This window comes from Ochlerotatus camptorhynchus, unplaced genomic scaffold, assembly GCF_037179485.1.
Source record: "Ochlerotatus camptorhynchus isolate MF236.1 unplaced genomic scaffold, CSIRO-AGI_Acam_v1.1 ptg000185l, whole genome shotgun sequence".
Classification (NCBI taxonomy): Eukaryota; Metazoa; Arthropoda; class Insecta; order Diptera; family Culicidae; genus Ochlerotatus; species Ochlerotatus camptorhynchus.
The window spans coordinates 2,036,521-2,063,387 of record NW_027040675.1 but is presented as its reverse complement, the minus strand read 5'-3'; the positions used below and the strand labels follow the sequence as shown (position 1 = coordinate 2,063,387).

The following is a 26,867-nucleotide window of genomic DNA, read 5'->3' as shown; positions in this document are numbered from 1 at the left end:
GAAATGTCCTGAAATTCACTGATGTGAGCAAAATGACGAATCGGAAAAACCCCAACTTCTCCGATTTGCATGAAACTTTGCATAACTGTTTTTTTATGAGCAGTGATTCACATTTTTGCTAAAAATTGGCCATTTTGGATCTCGTAAATCTTTCAAAATGGCCGCACTATGACCGAAAACGTAAAATTTCGCGACAAAACTACGCACTCTAGAGGTTTGACCTCTTCGGAAGAGTTTGTCTACAAGAAAAGATCTTTCTTTTGGCGTAGGTGTTGTCTAGGGTGGTGCATTTTCAAAAATTAAAACTTTATTTTTAAAGTTTAAAGGAATACTTTGTTTTACAAAGTTATGGCTAATTTAATTTCAAACAGCTTAGCCGAAGAAATCAAAATTATATTTCATCAACATAGATGTAACTTTTTTGGAAATTAATTTAGGGTGGTTCTGAAAAATTGTTTTTTTTTTGCTCTAACTTTTTATATCGATTTCATTTTGAGAAGCATCTACAACGGACTTCAAGAGCATGAGAGTACGCATATTTTGAAGGTTGTAGAGAAATGCTAGCTGTTGTTTTATTAAAGTTGTTACGGTTTTGGTGTAAAAACAATCCGTTTTAAACTTTTCTCCTACAGGAGCAAACATATGCAAAAGTTATACGCATATTGCGAATATTATCTATAACTGTGTAGAAGCTAGTTATGCTTCTTTCTTCTTCCTCGCATTTCAAGCTTTTTGCGTATGGCATATTAACTTTTTGTGTGCTCTCAACTTAGTATTCTAGATGCACTTCCACAGTTATTAATTGAGAGCTTTCGATGCCTGTACCATTTTTGCATCAGTATAATTGTGTGGCAAGTACAATCATACTCTATGCCCAGAGAAGTCGAGAAATTTTCTAACCCGAAAAATTCCTAGACCGGACCGGGAATCGAACCCAGCCATCTCCAGCATGGTATTGCTTTGTAGCTGTGCCTTTACCGACTGAGCTAAGGGAGGTCCCAGCTAGTTATTGCCTTAACCTTAAAATGAAAAATTAAAAAAAAAATAGAAAGGGAACCACTCCCTAGACATGGTTCTCTTAGAACGAGAACCACCTACGTCAATAGGAAGATCTTTTCTTGAAGACAAACTATCTCGCAGATGTCAAACTTTTAGAGTGCATAGTTTGCGAGATACCGATTTTTGTCGTGAACTTTTCCGTTTTCTACCATAGGTGGCGTTCTTGAAATGTTCTACTATAACTTTACTATAAAAGAAAACATAAATTTGACCAAAAGTTCTTGTTCAAGTGTCCATAGTTTTGAATATTCCAAAAGTTAGTATTTTTCCATAAGCATGTTTTGATTTTTTTTTTCTAAACCGTGTAAGGAGATTTTGAGATATTTGACGTTCTCCGATTTGCTTTAAACTTTGCATAATTGTTTGTTATGGGCAATGATTCACATTTTTGCTAAGATCGGCCGTTTTGGATTATGTTAAATTTTTTAAATGCTGCCTTTGATTTTTTTTTAAATTGTAGCAAGAAAACTTTTGATCGAAATGACGCCTCGAGACAAAGTTGTAAAACAATTTTTTTTCTGGGCAAATAAATAAAAATAAAACACATTTTAGTAATATCAATAAAATAAATAAATCGTAAATATCTAAAAAATGTCCTTGACCAATTATTAAAATAAAAAGAAAACATATTTTGCAAAATTTTTAAATGTTAAAATTATGGACACTAAAACATTTACAAAAATCGTAGAAAAAGAACTTTTGGTCAATTTTTATAACTTTTTGTTAAAACGTTTTTTCATGTAATTTATACTCAGAAAACAACGATATTTTTAATTATTTTCTGTGAAAAAATACACAAAAAGTTTTTAAAAAATGGCAAAAAGTTCTTGTTTTAAGATTTTTTATCAGTAGTCAAGTGTAATGGTTTAATAACTAATAATATTTAAATTGAACGTTAAGGGGAAGCTCACTGCTCCGAAAAAATAATTACATTTTGATTTTATTAAGAATATTGGAAAAGATATCAAAAATCAAAAAAAAAATATATTTTTTCTAATTTTTCAAAGAAAATTCACATGCAAAAATATTTTTTTATAAGTCATTATGGCATAGTTGGACTCAAAAAACCACAAAACATCGATTTTTCGGTTTTGCTGAGAGTCCAATTTTTTTTTTCATGGTGAGATAGAAAAAATATTTTTACATGTAATTTTTGACAAAGCTTCCCCTTAAATGCGTGTTTGAAGATTGAGGAGAAAGGGTTGCGTCTGTTTGTCTGTGTTCAGCGTGTCTTAAGTAATCCAGAGAAATCTGGAAAATTTTAGAACAAAATCTTAAATTTCTTAAAACAGATATTCAGAGAAGCACAAACCCAGTGATCACCTGTGAAATCTTAGCTGAAATCTTGATTGTTGATTGGGCAAAATTGAAAATGATCGATCGTTACTGAAATCCAGCTCAACTTTCCTCCGTTTTACAGTACTTGATTCACTTTTAGCGAAGACATCATATCAAGAAGACTGGAAACGTTCGAACGAACGTAGAAGCAACACATTGAAAAATTAGCAAATACTCAAACCTTTCTTCTGAGGATGAAACCTTGCTATCCAATTCGTTCGGAGCATTTACATTTGAGCGGCAGACGACGCAATTATGTCTGTCTGTTAGCGGTCGTATGAGATAATATAAGAGTTGCCAGTCTTCTTGATATGTTGTCTTTGTTTTTTTGCGACATTAAACTGACTCGCAATACGTCCAACCAAGTTGACCTTGCCATTGAAATCGGGCTTGTGTTTTTTTGCTTTCGATTGAACTTGCTTCTGTTGGCTTCTTCCTTGGCTCCTTGCCTCATCATAACGGGATAAATTCCAACTGTTTATCTCTCTCTCTCCTTGAATTTCACCGCGCACTACTCGCTCGCCATGTTGGCTCCGGTCTTATTTATGACACCACTTAGCCAATCTTCCAACAAAAGGCTGCATCATCAGCATCATCATCGTAGTTATTGTCTACCAGCCAGAGAAAGAGCACCCCAACACATCGAACACGTGTAGGATTGTCGGTGCTGTGGATTATGGACAATAGTATTGCGGCGCCACCCGGGCTCTGCGGTATTAGCGGTTGATTTAGAGAACATCTGTTTAATGCTGGACAAACGTTGGAATCAGTTACGGGATTCCCAAATATACATACATCGCAATCAAAATGTTATCAGACTCGTGAAAATGTTTAGTACCTATTTAGGAATTTTAAAATCTGTGTTTAGTAGCAGTACGTAGCACAGTGGTTAGGCAATCTCTTGATGTTGAAGACATTAGGGTGGTCTTTACGGTTGAAGAGTTCTAAATATTAACTTTTTAGTTATTCGAAATGCACCAGCATAATGCACGAAAACGTTGCCGAAAAAGTTATTTGAAACAACATTGCTGAAGAAATCTTCTATTTCTAATGGTTTACGATTTATACTGATTTTTAATAAGTTATCACTCAAAAATTGGATTTTAAATAGTAACTTAAAAAAAAATGGATTTCTCGTGAAAGGTATGCTCTGAGTACTTTTTAAATTTTTACGCATTTTATACATAAAAACCCTTCACAGTTGTCTTGCCGTAGATGAATCAAAGTACGATCTTTCAAATGTAACTAAAAGCCAACTTGCGCCAGTATTAATTATAAAAATTTGAAAATGACGTACTTATCAATGAAAATCGTTTATAACTTTCCAACAAAAAGAGATAGCAAGCAACTAAGTTGATTCAGCAAAAATGTGCGCCATTTGAAAAAGTGTCTAAAATATATATTTTACGAGAAATCAATGGATGAAAAGTTACTGTTTAAAAATCGATTTTTAGAGGCCACCCTAATCAGTATAAATCGTGAACCATTAGCCATAGAAAATTGCTTCCTTGAGCAAAGTTGTTTGGAATAGCTTGTTCTACAATTTTTTCCAACATTAGACGGTGACTCTAATAACTAAAAAGTTGATAAACTAAATTCTTTTTTTAAACGTTTTTTCGCGTTTTTTTTACACGGTACGTTTTTAACGATTTCTCGACAACGATACAACCTATCGACTTGATTCCAATCACATTATCCGTTTCAAGCTACAGGTAATCGAATGGCATACCTTTTTTTTTAATCACAGTTTTTGGTGTAAACACAGAAATTTTTAAAATATGTCTTTATAGACCAAAGCATTCTATAAAACCAATGAATAAATTGGCCCGAAGACCCTACACCTCTGGAACTAATGATTTAGTCACACACAATTTATTCCATCCAAATACGGCTTCTGCACCATAGTGCAAATGCTGTCAATTCAAAAAGCTATAGCCACGATGTATTGTATATTATGTATGCCGTGGGCTATGTGTATCAAACTTTTCCGCTTTATTCCACACTAACATTGCACATTCTCCAATGTGAGCATAGTGCAATCCCTTTCGAGTAGCTTCGCGGTGTCAAGGACAAGGATAATGCAACCGCTATTTATCGTGGCCAGTGGAAAACAGTTTAAATCGATAAATGAAACTGTGGGGCGAACCAAGGGCGTAGTCCAGTTTTGCTTGCCATAGAGGGGGGCAAATAAAATTGTTGGTGATTGGTCAATGGTTTAAACAATATGTTGATGCATATGTAATCCACGGTGCTAAAAATCGTTGCTACAATATAAATAGGAAGAGCTGCATGTTTCAAATAAGGAGAAACCTTTCAAAACCTTGGAATCCAAAACTTGGAGTCTCGTAATAGAGCACCCAATTAACGAATCTGAAAAACTAGGCCTTCTCCGATTTGCATGAAACTTTGCAATAGAGCATTTCCAGCCCAAAACGCTAAAAAAATGTAAATTTTGTCTCGACCCCTTCCGATTGGAATGAAACATTGCTCACATGTTTGCTGGCTACCAATTGTTGCAATTTTCATTTAAATGTTTTTTTTTTCATAGTAACTTTTGGAAAGGGCCTATTAAAAAAATGATTATATTTTTTCAAAAAATTAGAGCAAGAAAACTATTGATATTATCAACCTGCATATGAGAAGCAGTTGTAGGTAGTTAAACTAACTTTGAGGAAAAAATACACTGAAAGAGAAAAACTGAGTGTATAAATATTTAAAAAAACGTAAAACGTTCATTATCTCAAAACACCTCCTTTCATTCTTCAATTTTTTGTCATAAAAACTGAAGAAATGTTCTAAAATTTGATGAAGAGTGTGGGCTGATAACTTGCTTAAAAAAATCCTTAATTTTTTAAATTTGTGTTAATTTTCCAAGTTGATGAAATGGCATAGTTTTTAGTAAAAAAATAATTTATTCTAATTCTACACAATTCTATATAAATTTGCACATAGGGGAAATGGATGTAATGTCGGCCTAAATGCCCCTAAGTTGGGCTCATACCATCAGCAATCGACTAAATTTTCAATAGCGACCAAAAATATCTATTGGTACTGTTCATCTAGATAAAATGGATAAATAGCAGATTTTTAGCGATGGGCCCAATATTTGATCCATAGGCCAACATTGGAGCCATTTCCCCTATATACTTTTTTCTAAGTAAAGCCGTTCTCAAGTTAATGCGAATTCATAATAATAGTAATAATAATTTTCAACATTTTAGTCCATTTTCAAATGTTAGCCGTGATGTCCAGCAACGAGATATTTTTTCCATGATAGTACATAAATATTAAAAAACAAACAATTCATTCTCAGCTAAGTCTGACAGCCCGTTTCTATTTAGACGAAGCGGAATAGAAACTAGTTTATAAGTAAATAGTGTCAAATATAAACAAATAATTAACAAATCCCTTCACCAAATTTTAGGGCATTTCTTCAGTTTTCTTGGTAAAAATATTAATGGGGGGGAGGGGGGTGTTTTGAAATAATCAACGTCTTACGTTTTTTTTAATATTATTTACTAAGTTTTTTCTTTCAGTGTATTTTTTCCTCAATGATAATTTAATTACCTATACATCTTCTTCTCAGATGTCATTTTGATAAGACCAATGGTTTTCATGTTTTTTTTTTTATATAATCTATTTTTTAAGACGCCCTTTTCAAAAGTTACTGTGAAGAAAAAAATCACATTTGAATGAAGAATACAACCATTTGCAGCATTGAACATATAATTAATATTTTATTCAAATTGGAAACACTCATGTCCAACCGGTTTGCGTTTTGCGCTGGAAATGCTCATTATTGTTTGCTATGGGCAATGATTCACATTTTTGCAACAATTCTGCCATTTTGGATATTTGTAAAAATAAAAAATTAAAAAATTGTAGGACGGGAACGGCACTTTTGATCGAAATGACGTCTGAGGAAAAGGTGTAGAAATAATGAATATGTTTTTTTTTTGTAATTTCAAGTAAAAATTAAAAAAAAAAATCATCCTAAATATCTAAAAATGTTTAATGTTTAAAATGATGGACTCTTAAAAATAAACAAAAATCGAAAAACAGTAATTTTGTGGTATTTTTTTTTAATTTTTCCTAAAACTTTTTTCTTTAATTCATACCCAGAAAACACTGTTTGTATAATTTTTAATCATTTTGAGGAAAAAAAATACACGCAACCGTACTAACTAAAAGTTCACATGTTTTAAAAAAGGTTCTTGCTTTATGGTTTTTGACAGTTTCATCTGTACATTGTTTTCAACATTCCAAAACTTTGAATTTTTCATGTTTTTTTTTATATTTTTTTTTAATTGGGCAAGGACATATTAAGATATTTGGGTATTTAACATTTGTTTTAAATTTTTTACCTAAAATAGAAAGAACACAATTTTTGTTTATTTTTTTACCAAAAAGACATTATTTTTCTCTACAATTTGTCTCAGACGTCATTTTGATCAGAAATGCCGTTGATAAGCTGCATTTTTTTGAAAAATTGTCGCAATTTTGAAAATTTTACAGGATCCAAAATGGCCGAATTTTAGCAAAAATGTGAATCGTTGCCCATAACCAGTGCTGGCAAAATCAACAATCAAATTATATTATTCCGCTCTCATACGTTCTCAATATCAAGCGTGATATTGGAACAAAATATCATGCTTGGTATTGATTTTAAAAGCTCCTTTGATATTGCGAGACTATTCACAACGTGCAAAAATCAAGCGGAGAGTTGACTAGACACCAAAATGATTCCGTTGCACATCGTTTTCTTAGAAAGAGAAAGTATAGCTTGCTATCTCTTTTAACTGTTTATCGATGGCAGACGCTAGGGCAGACGCGAAGTAACTGCTGCCAGTCGTTATGGAAGTTTCGGTTGCGTTCGGGTGTAAAGCAAAAATCATAAAACTCAATCTCACCACAGCTTGTTGAGATTTGCAGCTGGTGAGTTTCGTTAGCTTGATATTCCAAGCTGCAATTTTACAGCTTGCAAAATCAACCGCTGTTGTTTGCTTGTTGATTTTTGTCTACGAAAATCAATTGTGATCTTGGGTATTGGTGAGATTTGATTTTTTGAAATTTACCCAACACTGCCCATAACAAACAATTACGCAAAACTTTCTTAGCATAAACTTTCGTAAAAAATATCAGTTAAACGAATGTTCAAATCGTAGATCTTGATTTGACCCCAAGTCTTGATATTTTTGATAAATTCGAATCTAGGGGAAATGGATGTAATGTCGGCCTAAATGCCCCTAATTTGTGCCCATGTGAACAATTTTACCTAGTGTCTCACTTTCCGGCAGGTACTTCCAAAAAATTGGTATTTTGTAATCGTAAAATTGAACATATTTGTAGTTCTGTGGTGAACGTTTCAGCTCAATTTATCTTAAGAGAACAAAGTTACAATTTGTCAAAGTTGACCATTTTGTATGGAAATCGGCATGCGCTGCTATTATATTGAACGCAGGTGTAGGTATGCTTTTACTGATGATGTTGTCGGCACATTTGGCATTACGCCCGCATTTTGGATTGCGCGGTGGTTGTTCAGTTGTTGCGTTAGTGGCGTTTTCAGTTGAAAAATAGAGCCAAATTGTAAGCTACGGATTTAATGATTTAGACCAGTACCGCTAATTTTCATATCATTCGATTGAAGATGAACCAGTACAACCATTCAATCAATTCTGTGAAAACGAACTCTCACATGCCATAATTTGAAGAACCCCTTTCTCATTCGAAGCTCATTGTCACTGTCAATTGAGTCACTCACTATCATTTGATATACAACAGTGGAGTATGGAAGAAACTCAGCTAAATGGTCCCGAACAGACAAGTCGACCCGATGTCGGATCAATGTAAGGCAAATTTAAGGTCGATGTCGACCCAATTTCGGGTTAATTTTGGGATTATGTCGGGTCAATGTCGGGTCAACATCGAGTTGGGGTTTGATAGAAACCAGGTTGGTGTCGGGTTGGCTTAGCTTTTTCGGCGGAATGTCGACCAGAGCTCCGTTTATGTGTAGGTTACACTCAATTGAATGACATCAAGCGTTTCTCAAATGACTAAGCAACTGATATCACCCATTCGAAGGAGGTCCCCTTTGATAGCGGATAGCTGCTTTTCTCATTTTCATCAAAAATGTGCAATTGATTTTGAGAATTTAAAGCACTGGTTTAGATTACTTTTACGATTGTATTTCTTTTCCGAGTTTTCATGTTTGACTTTGAATTTCTTTCAAAATTTCTATAATTTAAATATGAGCTGAAGAGCTGTTCAAAACAATCGGCTTCCCTAAGGAAGCTGGATGGGTCAGATCCGCTCAGCAAGATGAGCTGTTTTGCCCACCTCTATTTAAAGCCATGGACACTTGAAAACTGACAAAAATCGTAGAACCAGAACTTTCGGTCGAATTTGTTATCTTTTTGTTGCTACGCTTTACAATGTGTATTTTTTTTTACATAATTTGATTTAAAATTCCTCTCATTCTTTTTCTGAGTACAATTACAAAAAAAAACGTTTGGACGAACAGTTCATAAATTTTACCAAACATTCTTGTTCTACGATTTTTGTCAATTTTAAAGAGTGAATAATTTTAAACGTTTCAAAAGGTTGTATTTTTTATGAGCTTCATTTGTAGCAAAAAATTAAAAAATTAAAAAAACCCAAATGTCCAAAAAGGACTTTTTGAGACATTTGGGTTTTTAACCTTTTCTTTTAATTTTTACTAAAAATAAATAAAAAAAAATATTTCCGAGAAAGACGTCGTTCTTCTTCTCGTCTTTTTCTCAGACATCATTTTGCACAGAAAGGACATTTCCGTGATACAAATTTTTGAAAGATTTAAAAGACGCCATTTTGAAAATTTTAGATGATCCAAAATGACCGAATTGTCCACAATTTTAATTATTCCAACTGTTTGTATTTTTTATGAGCTTTTTTCAATTTTTTATCGATCTAGGACATTTTGAAATATTTAGGTTTTAATATTTATTTTTTAATTTCTTGAAATTTCTAAAAACCAGTTTTTTGTAATTTTTTTTTTTTTTTGCTGAAAAACATTGTTTTTTTTCTACAACTTCGTTTCAGACTTCATTTCGATCAAAAGTGTCTTTTCCGTGCTAAAAAAGCCATTTTGAAAATTTTAAGTCCTAAAAAAGCCGAATTTTAGCGGAAATGTGTATCATTGTCTATAACAAAAAAGTACGCAAAGTTTCATGCAAATCGGAGAAGGTCAAGCTTTTACGACTCGTCATATTATGGCATGGAACTGCTCAATGCTCTCCTTCTACTTAGGATTGTTGACAATTAATGAGCGAAATAAAATAATTCCTATTAGAATTCCATTTAGGAATTCCCCTGTTTCCGATAGGAATTTGTTCACACCACCCAACCAACCAACCTACTTTACCGATATTGGCTCGACCGACCGACGGACCGACCACATACACGTACTGGCAATTGAAGTTGATTTATTGTCGAAACACCTTCTTCATCGTCGTTCCATAAGAGAGGAGGTGTACACAGAGTTTTGCACGTGACTTTCGACCATAGCTTCACAAACCACAACATCCGTCCATCTTCTTCCCACTGCACGTTCCGGCTTTCGCTCCTTTTGTTTATCTTTCCCGTGCCTTACTTATTTATGAGCCAATGAATTTCCTCCACCTCCGGCTCGTTCCGCACCGATGCCAATATTCATTAAACATTGATTCCCACTTGGGCCGTCCCGAAAATTTCCTCTCAAACCCCTCCTCTCTTGTCCTACCGTACCGACACTTGACTCTTGGGTAGGAACAGTACGCACGCACACACAGTCAAGTGTCATCATTCTGTCGCGTTCGTTCTCTTCGCACCCCCATCCGAAACGTGTAATGATTTAAATATACGCAAATTTCCCATTGCCATTCCGTCGGCGTCGCGTCGCCGTTGGTAAACTTTGTGTCGCATGTTGACTTCCTGGATTAATTAAATCACAATCTGACTTGCCTGGAGCGCTCCACGCTCTCCATCATCGACACTCCACCGTGTCATCGTGGTTCTGTCAATATCCTAGCGTTCTTTTGTTTGCCTGTTTGTTTATCATCACCGACTGCTGTTGATAATTTTTATTTCTATCTCACATCTCACTCTGAACAAATTTACTAATTGCAAACCTTGAACGTTGTTTTCCCTCATCAACAGATAAACCTGCGACTGATACTCGTAAGCGGCAAGACGAAAGAGTTCCTGTTCAGTCCATCCGATTCGGCCGGGGACATAGCACTGACAGTGTTCGAAAATTGGCCCGATGGTAAGTTCATTGTTTTGAAAAATAATTACCATTTTCGATTCGACGTGTCGAGCGGTTTGCAGCGTTTCGGGGGTACAGACTGATGGCAACCGGTGCAACCCGTGCATTCTTTTGAACATAAAATGAACTTATTTGCAGTTTTCCAAGTGGAAAAAGCTCTCCGCTCACGGCTTTATGAGTTCACTATTCTAAACACGGAACACACAAAGACCTGACCCTCAGCACGACGAAAATAAAAATAAAAAAACAATTTATGTTACAGATTACTAGATAAATAGCTGAAAACTAAAAGTTACATGAATTTGCCAGAATTTCTCTTACGCGGCAAGGACTTTCCACCGGTCGAGGCCCCGTGTTGGGGGTGACTACCATCATCATCATCATCATCATCACCACCATCGCGTACGATGTATTTTATACTGTTCCGTGTGCGGTAACAGACTAAACTTTTCTACCATATTCCTTACCATCAGCCCTCCCGGTGCCGGTGGATTGCGGTGAATAAATAATTAGATGGTTATCTATCTTCATTTTCCTCGACGTCCGGCGCCCGACCGACCGACCGGCGCGGCGACCCAATTTATGCGACTAGTCCACCATCATCGTTCTGGCGCTTTTATATGGCCGCTGCAGTGCAATATGTTGCTTGTGGGTCGGTACCAAAGTCGACCTCCCGAATAAGTGTAAAGTGTTCCATGAATGCTTGTCGGAAAATCGTACACTTTTTCGGGTGAAAAATGAGCTTCATGGGTATGAAAATGACGTGGGCGAATAAAATGCTCAAATGATGTGGCCGAGTTGCAGTGATTACATTTCTACGGAAAATTCCGCAGGTGTATGGAGTTGATCTATTTCCACGGATTTACGAAGATAACATCTACAGAATTTGATGTATATTTTTCAGAAATTTGCTAAATTGAAAATCAAACCCATCGATTTGTTCTGCAAATATTCTACGGAGTTTCGTGTTCATGTTTCAGACACTTTCAAGTTTGTGGTACACAGGGTTGCCAACAGTTTTTTTTTTCAAAAATAACTAGCAAAATACACCCAAGAAAACTGGAAGAGAGCTTGGATCCTTATAAAAATGTGATTTTCATTCAAGTATGCCAATTTCTGAACTTTTCAGGATTTTTTTTTTCAGTTTGTTTATTTGGTAAGACTGTTAAAAAACTTTACGGAACCGAAAGTCTTCAAATCAGTATTGATTTACGAATTTGCAACATTACTAATTATTATCGTTGGCAGTTTTAATGGAAAAAGTTCACTTTCTAAGGAATTTTCAGAAAAGAATGCATTTGTTGTTATTTCTTTTCTCTCATTGAACTTTATAAATTTGGACCAGATTTATATTCATATATAAATTTAATGTTCAATGACCGAAAATCGTTCAAACCTAGAATACAAAAAACATGAGTAATGTCTTGAGAAGGGCAGGTTTGAGAAGTTTTAGAATTTTAGTTAATTTTGTACTTGGTACAAATATTGCAAAAAACTGCGGCTGGTCGCTTCTTGCTCGATCAATTATTTAAAAAAAATGTGTCGGAGATCGGGAGGGACCATCAAAGCAACCGATTGAATCGCCTTGGATGGGGAGAGTGAGATTACCAACTCTCTGTTGCTAACATTTCGTGGATAGAGGGTGGGCTCTTCTCCCCCTTCTATTGAGACGTTCTTCCACACGATGGCTTGATTTGGTTTCTGTTTGTATGAACTTACTTCTGGAAGGTGATTCTCTGTCACTCCCGCGGGTTTCGCGGGAGTTGCTTATGCATCCGGCCCACTGTTTTTGGCTCTTTATAGAGGAGTAGTATGATAGGTATGATAAGAAATCAAATCTTGACCAAGTCTTGTAGAAGGAACAGTCTATTGCTATGTGCAGGCGCCTTGCTATAGTAGGTAGAAGTCTATCATCATCATCATCATCATCATCATGATATTGGGTATTGAACGTTTACCAAGATCACTGATTACAGAAAAATCAAATCAACCATCCAAGCAAGGCTCGTGGAATTTGATTCGAATTTCTCAGAAACTCATTCCAGGGGAGTTCTGGAAAAAACGCGAGAACAACAAATGTGATAAAAGTTGAGCAATTTCCTACGAATTCGCAAATCGGTTTATTTTTTGTATTTTTTGATTTGGTTGAAAATTTGCAGAAACGTTCCTTATGACCGACTATGCCATTTTACCTCTTCATATCACCAATTTGAATCCAGTCTTATTTTTGAAAAGGGCCTATAGAATAACATCATCTAATCTTCAGAAATGTTTTTACTCAAAAACTGTTTGCCCGATTGGTTTGGTGTCTTGGGCAATATTGCAGATAATGGATGAGACTATTTGAAAAAAAATATGCACTCTAAAAAAATTATCCATATTTTTTTTTTAATTTCAAATAAAATCTTAAAAACAATTTTTCTCATAAAAATATTTTTATACTTTTTTATTTGTTGATATGTTTTAGGGGACAAAAAATGACATCTTTTGCACTATAGGTCAAGATAGAGAAATGATGGACAAAAAAGTTACGATTTTTAAAAACACAAGTTTTTGGAAAAATATCTAAAACTTGGTCCAATTTTTCGACCTTATACAATGAAAGTACTCTAAATTTACAATAAAAAAGCACTCAAGTAAATTTTTTATAAGTCACCGTTTTTTAGATGTAGCGGTTTGAAAGTAGATATTTTTAAAATGTTGGTACTTTTTGGCCATTTTTAAATGTATTTCACGGTTCTCCAGTTCCAACAATATTTTTTTCGGAAAGATCAGAAAAAAATTTCGGAACTGGAGAACCGCGAAATACATTTAAAAATGGCCAAAAACTACCAACATTTTAAAAATATCTACTTTCAAACCGCTACATCTCGGAAATGGTGTGACTTAGCAAAATTTTACGCAGGTGCTTTTCTATTGTAAATTGGGTGTACTTTCATTATATAAAGTCGAAAAAGTAATTGTAACAAGTTTTGGATATTTTTCCAAAAACTTGGGTTTTTTTTTAAAATCATAACTTTTTTGTCCATCATTTCTCCATCTTGACCTATAGTGCAAAAGATGGCATTTGTCCCCTAAAACATATCAACAAATAAAAAAAATACAAAAAAATCCTTTTATGAGAAAAATTGTTTTTAAGATTTTATTTGAAATTTAAAAAAAGTTGGGTAATGTTTTAGAAAGCATATATTTTCCAAATAGTCTCATCCATTATATGCAATATTGTCCAAGACACCAAACCGATCGGACAAACAGTTTTCGAGGAAAAATTTTCTGAAGATAAGCTTGATATTTTTCTATAGGCCTTTTTCAAAAATAAGGCTGGATTCAAATTGGCGATATCAAGATGCAAAATGGCATAGTCGGTCATAAGAAACGTTTCTGCAAATTTTCAACCAAATCAAAAAATACAAAAATAAACCGATTTGCGAATTCGTAGGAAATTGCTCAGTTAAATCTGCTTTCAATGTTATTCTCAGGAACTCCGGTTTTCACGTCAAACCTAAGGATAATACCAAGTTAATTCTGAGTATAATTCCACGGAAATTATGACTAGGATTCAGAGGAAACTTTTATAAAAATTCATAGGAATTACCGAGGTTAATTCCAATGGAATTTTGACAATATTTTAAGAGAATTCTCAGAAGAACTTCAAGTCAATTCAAAGAAAAAATCCACGGGATCAGAGGATAATTTTAATAAGTTTATACCGGGGCCTCCCTTAGCTCAGCCGGTAAAGGCGCAGCTACAAAGCAAGACCATGCTGGAGGTGGCTGGGTTCGATTCCCGGTTCGGTCTAGGAATTTTCGGGTTGGAAAATTTCTCGACTTCCCTGGGCATAGAAGTATGATTGGACTTGCCACACAATTATACCAATGCAAAAATGGTACAGGCATCGAAAGCTCTCAATTAATAACTGCGGAAGTGCATCTAGAACACTAAGTTGAGAGCACGCAATAAGCTAATATGCGATATGCAATAAGCTTGAAATGCGAAGAAGAAGAAGAAGAAGAAGAAGAAGAAGAAGAAGAAGGAGAAAAATAATCCAAAGCATAATTCCATGGAAATTTTTGGAGAATACTTAGGGGTATGCTAAAAGAAGGATTACAATTAAATCTGAGAATAACTCCAAGAGAGCTACAAAAGAATTCCAAGACAGTTCTGACTTTTAAATGCCAAACAAATTTTGAGGGGAAATAAAGAAAAATGAGAGGAGTACGCGCAAGTAAATTCTAAGGAGAAATTCAAAGGGAATTCTGGAGTGAATTCAACGAATTCTGAAAATAATTTCAAATAGATTTCTTAGGAGTATTTCAAAGGAATTCTGAGGAAAAATTCAAAAGGGGAATTAAGAGGAAGCATACCGCTCCGAAAAAAAAAATGAGTTTCGATTTTTCTAAAATTATTGGGAAAAGATATCAAAAATCTAAAAAAAATCACATTTTTTCGTATTTTTTAAAGAAAATTCACATGCAAAAATATTTTTTGTAATTTATCATGGCATAAAGTTGTACTCAATAAACCACAAAACATCAACTTTTCGGTTTTGCTGAAAGTCCAATATTTTTTTCATGATGAGATAGAAAAACTATGTTTACATGTAAATTTTCTCAAGAATCTAAGGATGAAACTGATTTTCTTGGATTCTTGATATTTTTTTCCAATGTTTTTAGAGAAATAAAAACGTGCCGAAAATATTTTTTTTATTTTTGGGGCGGTAATCTTTCCCTTAAATCCCGAATTCTGAAGGTAGTTACAACACAATTTTAACTATATTTTTTTTAAAGGAATTCCGATAAGCATTCTAAGGATATTCCGGTGATAATTTTTAAAAAATTCAAAGTAGAGTTCCATGGAAATTATGAGGAGCATTTCAAAGAATTAATGCGAATTCTGAGCAGAACTAAAAAGGAATTTCTATGGTAATTCCATGGGTATTTCAGGAGAATACTAGCTGAGGAGAACTTCAAGTGATTTTTTTTTAATAGTATAATCCACTTCAAGAATTGTTAATAATATGAAGAGCAGTGTTGGGAAAATATCAAAAAATCAAATCTCACTAATTCCCAAGACCACGCTTGATTTTCGTAGACAAAAATGAACAAGCAAGTAACTGCGCATGATATTACAATCCGTGATATCGTAGGTATGAATATCAAGCTAACCAAAATTTCACCAGTTACAGTTTGAGTTTCATGATTTTTGCTTTACATCCGAACGCGACCCGAAACTACCATCACTGCTGGCAAGTGGCAGCAGTAGCTTCGTGTCTGCCATCGGTGAAGAGTGAAGAGAGAGAAAGAGCAAACTAAACTTTCTCTTTATAAGAAAACGATGTGCAACGGAATTATGTTTGTGTCGAGTCAACTCTCAGCTGACTGATTTTCGCTTGTTGTGAATAGTCTCGCAATATCAAAGGAGCTTGTTAAATCAATTTTTTTTTTTTTGTTTATTAATTTATTTGATAAGGCTCAACCGAATTAACTTTACAGAGCCGAGGATTCTTGGTCACTATACAATACATCTTAAAACTATAGTCAAAAGGTACAACACAATAAACACTTTATCTTCCGCTATCCAAAAAGCCTCCTCCATCATAACTGGAGCCGCTTCCAGTAGTTTCATTGTATGGCAAATTGTTGTACGCCAACGAGGGTCAGATCGCGTCCATTGCAGTAATGGACGCAAAACGTGGTCAGCACTCACACACTCATCACGAAACGGTTGCTTTCCAAAGTCGACGACGCATCGACCGAAAGAACTGCTGATGAAGAACAATGAGGAGGACCACACAATGGTTGCTGCCGAGAAAACAGACGATCGCGCAGCACACATCGAGAGTGGCCTGCTTTTGTCGACAGCCGAGTGAACACTGAGCAAAATATTGCAATGCAATCAATTATTAATTTACACGTAAATCGAATCAAAAGTAAAGTCATGTGAAATGCTAAGTTTTAGCAAGGGTTGCAAGATAATTTAGATACAAATCCCTGCTGCCGAATTGTATTTTGTTTTCTCCGCCCATCTCTTCTTCTAGTATTTCTAGTTTTAAGCACTAGAACCACTAATTAATTTTCCGATTTTGAATTTGTGTCATAATTTCTATAATTTCAATGTGAGCTGAAGAGCTGTTCAAAAGAATCGATTCCCTTCAGTGAGCTGGATGGGTTTTATCCACTCAGTCAGATGAGCTGTTTTGCCCACATCTAGTGTTAGGTAGTGGCGTATCGGCACCCATGTCTGGGTTTGGGCTGAGGTCGGGAGTGATAATAACGTCGTTAGCGCTCTCCGTGAGATAAAATTAAATAAAAGTGTCATTTCCGTTTCCCGGAAAATCCTGGAAAACTCAGAGAGTTTTATTTACACGGCGAATGAGAACGACCCAAATTTGAGTTTAGTTCACTCATAATCGCCAAAAGTGCAGGAACTCAGCGATGAGTAAAATTTGTCTCATGGTTTCCTGTGGAAAACCTAAAAAATCTGCCGGAAAATAAGGAAATTGACGTAAATTTTATTCAGTCTCGGAGTAGTACCAATAGATTGAGTGAATCCAATCTTTACTTTTCTCAAATTCGAGAATTTTTCCCTGGGAAAACATGAGGCAAATTTACTCATCGCTGAGTTCCTGCACTTTTGGCGATTATGAGTGAACTAAACTCAAATTTGGGTCGTTCTCATTCGCCGTGTAGCATAATGAGTAGACACGCTGCTGAGAGAAATTTATAGAATTTATCAGAGAAATCCATGCTCATTTTTCCCACAAGTTCTAAAGAATTCATTTAATGAATTTCCATGATTCTTAAAACGAACTTTAATCCTGAATTTTTGGGACGAAATCTCTTAATTACTCAAAGTACTTAATTCTGAACTCTTTGGAGGAATTTCCCAAAGCTCCTAAAATAAATTTTTGAAAGGAATTTCAAAGGATTTGTTTTACAGTTCGTATTCTTGACATATATGTTTAAGATTAACGGTGATGAATCTTCAAATTGATATTCGAAATCTTTCAGAATTCCAGAAAGGAAATTTTTCAGCATTCCTATATATTCTGATATTCTGTTAAAAATTCCCCAAATTTCTGCTAGAAATGTTCTATTTCGCAAAAATTCCTTGATCAGTCTGGGATTTGTCCCCACCGTGTTAATTATTTTGAATGTACCACATATTTTAAATTTAATAGAACAATTTTTGCCACATTCGACTGCCATCCAGATAAAAGGTTCTTGACACGAGCCTGATAAAATCAATACAAACACCACCGTATGCGTCATAGTCGTTGGGCTAACCGTCCGTCACCATAGCACACGACGAAGACGCCGGTGAAATTTCGCTGGGTCGTCGCCGGTCGTCGCCAAAACAAAATATCAACCCTTTGGCATCTTTGTAGAATAGCTTAGCTGCACACAACACAGAGTTGCTGAATGGTTTTCGTAATTCCTTTTTTTTTTATTATTTTGACGTGCATGAAATTTCGTTCCACGAGAAGTGATTTTGTCGGCTAGATCGAATCGAGCTTTGTTTGGAGAAACGTAATTGAAATTCCCAACTGATAGTTGTTGGTTGAGAGTCGTATTTGGGTGTCACTTGCTGATAGTAACGAGCGAGGCGTTTGTCTGCCTCTCCCAGACTGAATGTCTCCTATTGGTGGTGCTTCGACTGGCGTTTGTTTACTTCGGTGGCAAGCAGGCAGAGTTCACGACTCGTCGTCTAGTCTGGCACAATTTGGCAATGCAGAGGGGTGACTTTCAGACTAGAAAACCCCTTCGAACAGATTCGTGGAAACCGATTTTTCTTTTGACACATGCTAGCCTAATGCTAGGATGGATGAATAATGGGCGAAAGGGAGTCGGTTATCAGCACCCATTGCCACCAGACACTGTTGAATACTGAATAATTATGTAAAATTTAGCAGGGACTTCATGCTTCGGCGGTGGGCAATCAATAATGTGCAAATTATATCGTGAATATTTAAGTTGTTTTTCGAGTAGATGTCGGGGTGGGCGTGCGATGTTCGAGCAGACGTTTCTATTGGGTGGGAAACAAATTTGCTACATATTTTATTTTTTTAACGTTGTTGGTGTGAAATATTTTCGCAAACAATGGGTGTAGATACGCGTGATAAATAGTAATTGGTCCTTTAATTCGAAATACTTTGAATCGGAGGGCATTTATATGTTTCAAAGCTTTCAAACTTTAGTCTATTTGACGAAAATAAAACTACATTTAAAAAAGCTACTCTGCCTGATAGGAACGATTTTTAATTTTAGTTAATCTTGGCTGATTCAAATCATTTCATTCCATTCATGGCGATTGCGAAGGTCTTTTGGTGCTGTAAGGCCATTTTAGCAATTTTTGACGGTTGTACATTATTTCGTATGTTGACGAGAGATCAGTGTTGGCAAAATCATCAGTCAAATGATATTTTTCCGCTCTCATACGCTCTCAATATCTCGCGTGATATTGGAACAAAATATAATGCTTGATAGTGATTTTACAGGCTCCTTTGATATTGCGAGACTATTCAGAACATGTAAAACCGAAGCTGAGAGTTGACTCGACACAAAAATGATTCAATTGCACATCGTTTTCTTAGAAAGAGAAAATATAGTTTGCTATATCTCTTTACTCTTCACCGATGGCAGACACGAAACTACTGGTTCGGATATGAAGCAAAAATCATGAAACTCAAACTCACCACACTTTGGTTAGAATTGTAGCTGGTGAGTTTTGTTAGCTTGATATTTGTAGCTACGATATCACAGCCTGTAATATCATTCGCAGTTGCTTGCTTGTTGATTTTTGTTTACGAAAATCAAGCGTGACCCTGATCTCACCAATGCATAATTTTTTTTGATATTTTTTCCAACACTTTAAGAGATACTGGTTTGAATTATTCTCCAAAGTTGCAGCTATTATCAAAACCTACAAACGCCCATACATCGTTTTACGGAATTCTGTTGATGAAAAAAGTTAGAGCCAAGTAAATTTATATTATTGTAAAAGATTCCCATACCTGGATCTAGTGATTCAATTCCGCAACTGAAGTGTTAATCATCATCCAGGGTTTCGTTCAGTTCCACTTTGTTCGTATATGAATAAATGAAAATAATCCCAGTCAATCTGACTGGATTGCTCCTGACGGGTCAAGATTAAGCCACATTTCAGTAGATGTGCTGATGGAATCGTACAGTTTTCCAAAAACGTAACTTTACTGCGACGCAGGAAAACGAAAGTGAAAAAGGGGGAAATGAACAACTATAGCGAATCCATTTCCTGTTGCCAAAAAATTTATCGTTCTTAATTTATTAGCCGAGTGCTAATGAAGACGAATGGCCTCGACGACGACGATGCGATGGGATGCAGGACGTGGGCGGACACATATCTACTCCCGCCATTTTGAGAAGATTAACGTTTTTCCTGGTTTGTAATGTGATAGTAAAAGAGTGACAGGGGGAATATATTTCCTGCTGTCGTGAAACTGAGGATGATGTTTAATTCTCGTTGATCGTTATTTAGGCGATCCATATTGGAGACTAGAAGGATGCAAGAAGCAATACCTCATGTGAAAAGAAGAACGATTGAAGGGATAATTTCAGCGTTTGATGATGGATCAGCTTTAAATTTGATAATTGCATCGGGTTCAAGAGCAATTTATTCACATTACGGAGTCATTAGAGATCAATTGAGTTCAGTATGAAAATCGTTCAAAGTTTTTACAGTTTCTCCAGGGAGGCAACAATATCGGTTTTATAATGGTTTTTAAGAGGTTTATAAGGCTTCGAATAGACTTTAATACCATAGTAAAACCTAAACTGCTGCTTGGGTAAAAAATAGATAATCCTGTCTAACCCAACTGTATGTTTCTTTTTGCTGTGACAATTTGAAATGTTGAAGAAGCGACTTGCAGGAATCCGACGTCTAATCGACATCGAAATCCATCTGTATTCCAATGGCAGATTAGTGTTTTATGCTCGGTATTTTCTTCTTGGACCTATCAAGGCCTTGAAGACATTGAATGCACATGAAGCATTCGTTTTTAATACCATCTTAGTAATATATTTTGCACCCAATTTGCAGTAGGGGTTGAGTCATTGCCGGACAAGTTCACAGGAGGAAGCGGCGCTGGTGGTGTAGCGGTAAGCGTGACTGCCCCTCACTCCAAAGGGCCTGCATTCAATCCCAGTTGGCGCCGTCGGGATTTTCTGAGGCATAAAATCTTTGCCGTTGGTCCCCCGGTCCATGAGTTTGATGGGTTAATAGTTAGGGTGTGGGAGGAGCTACTTCCCTGGCCTGGCGTCGGTAAAATTGGTATTCAGTACGGAAACAAAACCGACGAAAACAAGATCGGCCGAAAGAAAAAAAAGTTCGCAGAACTCGCTATGAAATGAGGTATGAATGTCTAGAACGTCAAGGTCAAAGTCCAGTGAAATTTGAGCGACAAATCTGCAAAAATCGCTAGAGTGGGATTCAAGGACAGTTTTTGGACATACAAAGATCTTCAAGACTGGTTTGGAAGTCTGTTATCAAATATCTTTGGTTGCCGGCACTAGTCTTTGGGAGCTCGTATTCATTTCGCCGGATTATTAAACAGGCTTAACACATTCTGTGGCAGATCAAGTGGGTTTCCTTGAATCACGAGATCCGCAAATCTTTGAGAGGCTGTCCAGAGATGAAGAAATCTTTTTATCCACTCATTGTCATCTGGGCTTGCTACCGAGGTCCCTTGGAATTAGCACCAAATCGAATGGACTTGCTTTCATATTTTACTAGACTTGCCGACAGTGCATTAGTAAACTGCTGTAGTTGTCTCCACGGTTGTATGTTTTTTTTTCCTTTATTTAACGTCGGTCTCTGTTCCGCAATCTAGTGCCAATCACCGACGGACATCGATTGCCATCCATTGACGGCAACCGAATGTGCAGGAAGGCAGCTTCCACACCTGCGTAGGATATCGCACACATTCAACACACATGGGCCGGGACCAACGGCTTTACTTCCCTTCCGAAGGAAGACGTGACCAGAGATTTTTATGCCTCAGAAAAATCCCACCGACCTCGGCTGGGGATTGAACCCAGACCCATTGGGGTGTTAGAAAGCAGTCACGCTTACCACTACATCACCGGCGCCGGCGCGCGGTTGTATGTGAATTATATGAATTCGAAGGGAATTCTGAGGAGCGTTCAATGGAATTTTTGGGACAAATTCAATGGAATTTATGGGAGTGTTCCAAGAGAATGCAGCGGGGGAATTCAAGGGTAATTCTGAGCAGAATTGCAGGGTAATTCTGAGGAGAATTCCAACAGAATATTGAGGATAGCTTCAAGGGAATTCCACCCCAATTTCAAAGGAATACTGATTCAAGTTCATCAAAAGAGAATTCTCTGAAAAATATCATTATTTTTTTGAAAGCATATCCAACGAAATATGAGAGAAATTCTGAAGAATATTCTAGGATATAATTTCGAATAAATAATGAGGATAGATCTCGCGTTACATTTGAAAAAGTCCTATCAACGCCCACGCAAACCAACAACACCATCGGATAGGGGAGAATTTTCCCTACCCAATGATGTTGTTGGTTTGCGTGGGCGTACTTCGGTTTGCGCGTATAGGGCCTAGCAAGTTTCGTTTACAAAAAATGAAAGGCCCTTTTCAAATGTCACGCGAGAAATACACGAAAATGCCGAGGAGATAACAGACAACATCTAATACCCCGTATAGACTATGGCTTATATCATGTAATATAGGCTGTCTTGCAATGAGCACTCATACATAGAATTTCCAGTGAAAACTAGATGTATGAGTGCTCATTGCAAGACAGCGTAAAGGGTGATACGGTCAAAATTTGGTCAAGGGAAAACGCGTGTAAATCGGTGAAATCGTTTATTTAAAAAATCAAATTAAATTTCTTTTTCAAGTTCAATTAGTATAAAATTCAGGAAAAATATTCAGTTAGGCTTCCGTTTTTCCAAATCCGAATTGCCGGGCCTTACGCTTGACCCCTGCCATCAGATTTTGTACAGCCACCTTGTCCACCTTCTTCGCCGCAGAAAGCCAGTTTGCCTTGAACTGCTGCTCGCCCTTAGCAGTTTTTTTGGTCTTCTTTAGGTTCCGCTTGACAATAGCCCAGTATTTCTCAATTGGGCGGAGCTCTGGCGTGTTGGGAGGGTTCTTGTCCTTGGGAACCACCTGCACGTTGTTGGCGGCGTACCACTCCATGGCCTTTTTACCGTAATGGCAAGATGCCAAATCCGGCCAAAACAGTACGGAACAACCGTGTATCTTCAGGAAAGGCAGCAGACGTTTATTCAAACACTCTTTCACGTAAATTTCTTGGTTGACAGTCCCGGAAGCTATGAAAATGCTGCTTTTCAAGCCACAGGTACAGATGGCTCGCCAAACCAGATATTTCTTTGCGAACTTTGACAGTTTCATGTGCTTGAAAACATCTGCTACCTTTCCCCTTCCTTTTGCCGTATAAAACTTCTGTCCCGGAAGCTGCTTGTAGTCGGCTTTGACGTAGGTTTCGTCGTCCATTACCACGCAGTCAAACTTCGTCAGCATCGTCGTGTACAGCCTCCGGGATCGCGCTTTGGCCGTCGTATTTTGTTTATCATCGCGATTTGGAGTCACTACCTTCTTGTAAGTCGATAGTCCGGCTCGTTTTTTGGCTCGATGCACGGTTGTAGACGATACACCCAGCTTATTTGCGGCATCTCGGAGAGAGAGGTTAGGGTTTCGCTTGAAACTACCGGCAACTCTCTTTGTCGTCTCAGCGGCTTCCGGTTTTCGATTTCCCCCCGATCCAGACTTCCTGGCTGTCGACAAACGTTCCCTCAACACTTTAATTACATTTGTAACGGTTGATTTTTAGCGATTTTGCCAACTTTGCGTGCGAGTAGCTCGGATTTTCGCGATGCGCGAGCAAAATTTTGATACGCTGCTCTTCTTGCTTGGACGGCATTTTGACAACTGAAGAGTGAATTCCAAAATCAAAATAGGAGCAACATTCTACACACACACACCTTCAAAATGAGGGGTGTTCAGGTTTTTTAAATGCAAAATTGAAAGAAATACGTCAAGTTGATATTGACCAAATTTTGACCGTATCACCCTTTATATCACGTGATACGCTGTAATGTGAATGGGGTATAAGTTTATGTCCAACTGCAATTCAGAGCAAAGATTCAATGGAGATCGTATTCTGCCGATAGTTTCAAAGAAATTCTAAACAGAATACTTAGGGGATTCCGTGACGAAATGCGATGCTGTGCTTGCGGAGGAAGTCGGCAAGCTCAATCTGTTTTGCTGTTGCAGAGCAAGCGTTCCAGGTAGCGATGGTTAGTGTTTTAGACACCATACTGGATGATGAACTTACCGAGCACTTGGATCTGTTCGGGCTTATTGTCTCCAAAATCCAGGGGGGGAGGATGAAGAGCTTTGTCCAGACGTTTCTTGAGGGGGATGGATCGCACCTTTGGAATCGCTTGTCCATGAAGAGGCAGAAAGTCCTCCGCCCTGAAAGCCGGGGCCTTATCCTTCGTGCGTGCTGGTTGCTTGTTGGTGGATGCCTGATTTCGGATGCGCTTGAAATCCTCGCGTTTAGGGCACTGCATGTTGGATCCTTGGTGAGCACCAACGCCACGACTCCATCCGCAGGGCAGTCGGAAGTGGCGTGGTCTTGAGCGCAATTGCCGCAGCGTGGCTTAATGTTGCAGTTGCGGGTGCCGTGTCCAAAGTTCAGACACCGTTGGCACTGAGTCACATCGCGATGGCCGCCACGGTATGGCTCCCAGCGGACGATGATGGAATTGATGGAGCGGATGGCTTTCAGCGCGTTGAGCGTCACCGTTCCCTTCTGGAAGTGTACCAGGAAAAGGCAATCCGGATACGCCTGCACATTCTCATCTCTTCTTGTCATCCGATAGATGGCACTTGGGGCCAGCTTGTACCGGTCCCTGATTTCAGCTTCGATAAACTTCTGGTCGAAGTTAGGTAGGCCCCTGATGACGACCTTGAACGGTTTCTCACCGGGAATGTCGTGGGTGAAGAATTCCACCTTGGAAGTCCTCAGGTGGGCGACGACCAAGTCATACTCCGCTTTGGTACGGAGCACCACCTTGGTGCCCAATCTGTCCAACTTGTATTCGGCTTTAACGCCCAGCGTCGCTAGACCCGCGATGAGCTCATTAAGATGCGCATTTTTCACTACCAATGGAGGTAGCTTCACTTTTGCCGCACTCGGCCCGGCAGAATGTTCGTTGTCGATGGAGTCGCCGAAATCACCGATGTCGCTGGCGTTCGTCGCTGTGATATCGTCACGTCCACTCGCACCATCGGACGGACTGGTCTTGGTTTTTCTTCCTCTTCTTGGATCGCTTCACCGTGACGGAGGTGGTATTACCAACATCGGTGGGAAGAGTAGCGTACCTATTTGAAATAGGTACACTCGTGCTACCCTCACCACTGTTCTTCTCCGCTTTCTCACGGAGCCTGCTCCGGGAGCGCTGTCTTCCCATCACACGATGCGACCGACACTACCTATGACGCGAATAAACGTTTGGAATAAAATATTGAACAACTCGGCAGAGCGAGCAAAAACCGGACTGAACTGCTTGCTTTTAGATAAGTTATGAAAGTCCATCCTACTGGGAAAATTATGCTATAGAACGGTTGAGGCGCTGTTCATTAACTTCGTAGACAGGTTGTTGAGATTCTTGACCCCCCCCCCCTCCACTCCACATGCGTAGACGATTGTCCATACATTTTTTTTTAATTTGTATGGGCCGTGGATAATTCCCTCCTAAACTGTTAGTTTATGAACAGGCCCTTATGAAATCGCATATATTTTGCTGATGGGGGCGAGGCATAGCAAGCCGTTCGATTGCAAAATTCTACAAGTAGGAGGGACTTACAATGCTTATCTCTTAGCATAAATAGAGGTACCGTCGAGTTTTTTTTTCAGTGCTAGGTACTGAAATTCGACAGTAAGCGTTCAAAAGGGCCTACTTGCAATGATCGATTCTCTTAATCGATTTTCTCTTTATATTGCTACAGCTAAGCGAAACAATTCAAGCTGAACATTGCAATTAACATTGACAAGATTCTCTTTGTCGAATTTCTCCTTGTATCCCCTCGGCCATGTAAAGACATTCCCAGGTATTTTCAGCACACATATCGATAAAAGAAGCTTTTATCTAGCATCTGATACGACAAATACAACAAGAAACGGTTATGTTACTTAGGACTTAATACAATGTTCTGCTGGAATATTATCCGAAATTTGTGCAATGTAGTGCTGTAACAGGTTGTATTGGCTATCAAAAGCAACAGAAAACGCACCAAGAAATCGACAGTGAGCATGCACAAGGGCCCATGCAATGATTGATTCACTTCATCGATTTTCTCATTCAATTGCTACAGCTAAGGGAAGCAATTTTCTGAATTTGTTAAATACAGTACTGTATCAGGTTGTATTGACTATCAAAAGCAACAGCAAACGCATCGAGAAATGTTAATCCAAGCGAGTTATTAACAAAAGAGAAAAGCGATCATCGTTGTTACTTTCCTATGTATGCTCACTGTCGAACTTTTTTCCCACCACAGAAACGCCCAGTGTTATTATTCTAAATGATGCATGTGTGTCCACAAAACGCGAAGAAAATCTTAAAAAAACAGCAATATTTAGTTTTTTTTTTTGCTCAATCGGTAGATAAAAGAGGGATTAATGGCTAATCGAGATATTCCCGATCAACTAACGGGTGTTCAATAAAAAATGAGATTTTTTTCTGTCATATATCTAGTAAAAAAATATTTTTTTTCAACGAATTCAGTATTTTTTTTATTAAAAACATAATGTTTATTCTTCAAAAAAACTTCAATGAATATTGGAGAAGGGGCCCTGGTCAGCCGTACGACGCAACTTAGTCGCGATGCTCTCACAAGAGCGCTGGACGGCACATTCTCATTTTAACGTATGACTACGTCTGTGATTTCTATATGGGGGTACACTTTGTGAAAACCGAAAATGGAACATGTAACAAAATTATGAAAGATTTTGAACGTTAATAACTCAGCTTCTCCAGGACAAATTTAAATAATTTTATCACCATTGGATCAAACATATTTCTACGCATCTGTTGAATTAGAGAATTTATCGTTCCTCAAATTGTCATTATTGAAAATTACA

General features: G+C 37.4%; 1 protein-coding gene across 3 annotated transcripts in view; it reads left to right on the top strand.

Annotated features, from left to right (window-relative positions):
- The window catches only part of LOC135702189 (ubiquitin-like protein 3), a 355,984-nt gene that overhangs the window by 316,063 nt on the left and 13,054 nt on the right, over nucleotides 1–26,867 (top strand). For all 3 annotated transcript variants that reach the window (XM_065223216.1, XM_065223217.1, XM_065223218.1), the window contains one exon: nucleotides 10,570–10,678. In XM_065223216.1, the coding sequence (XP_065079288.1) occupies nucleotides 10,570–10,678 (109 nt within the window). The remainder of the gene's footprint in view (nucleotides 1–10,569; nucleotides 10,679–26,867) is intronic.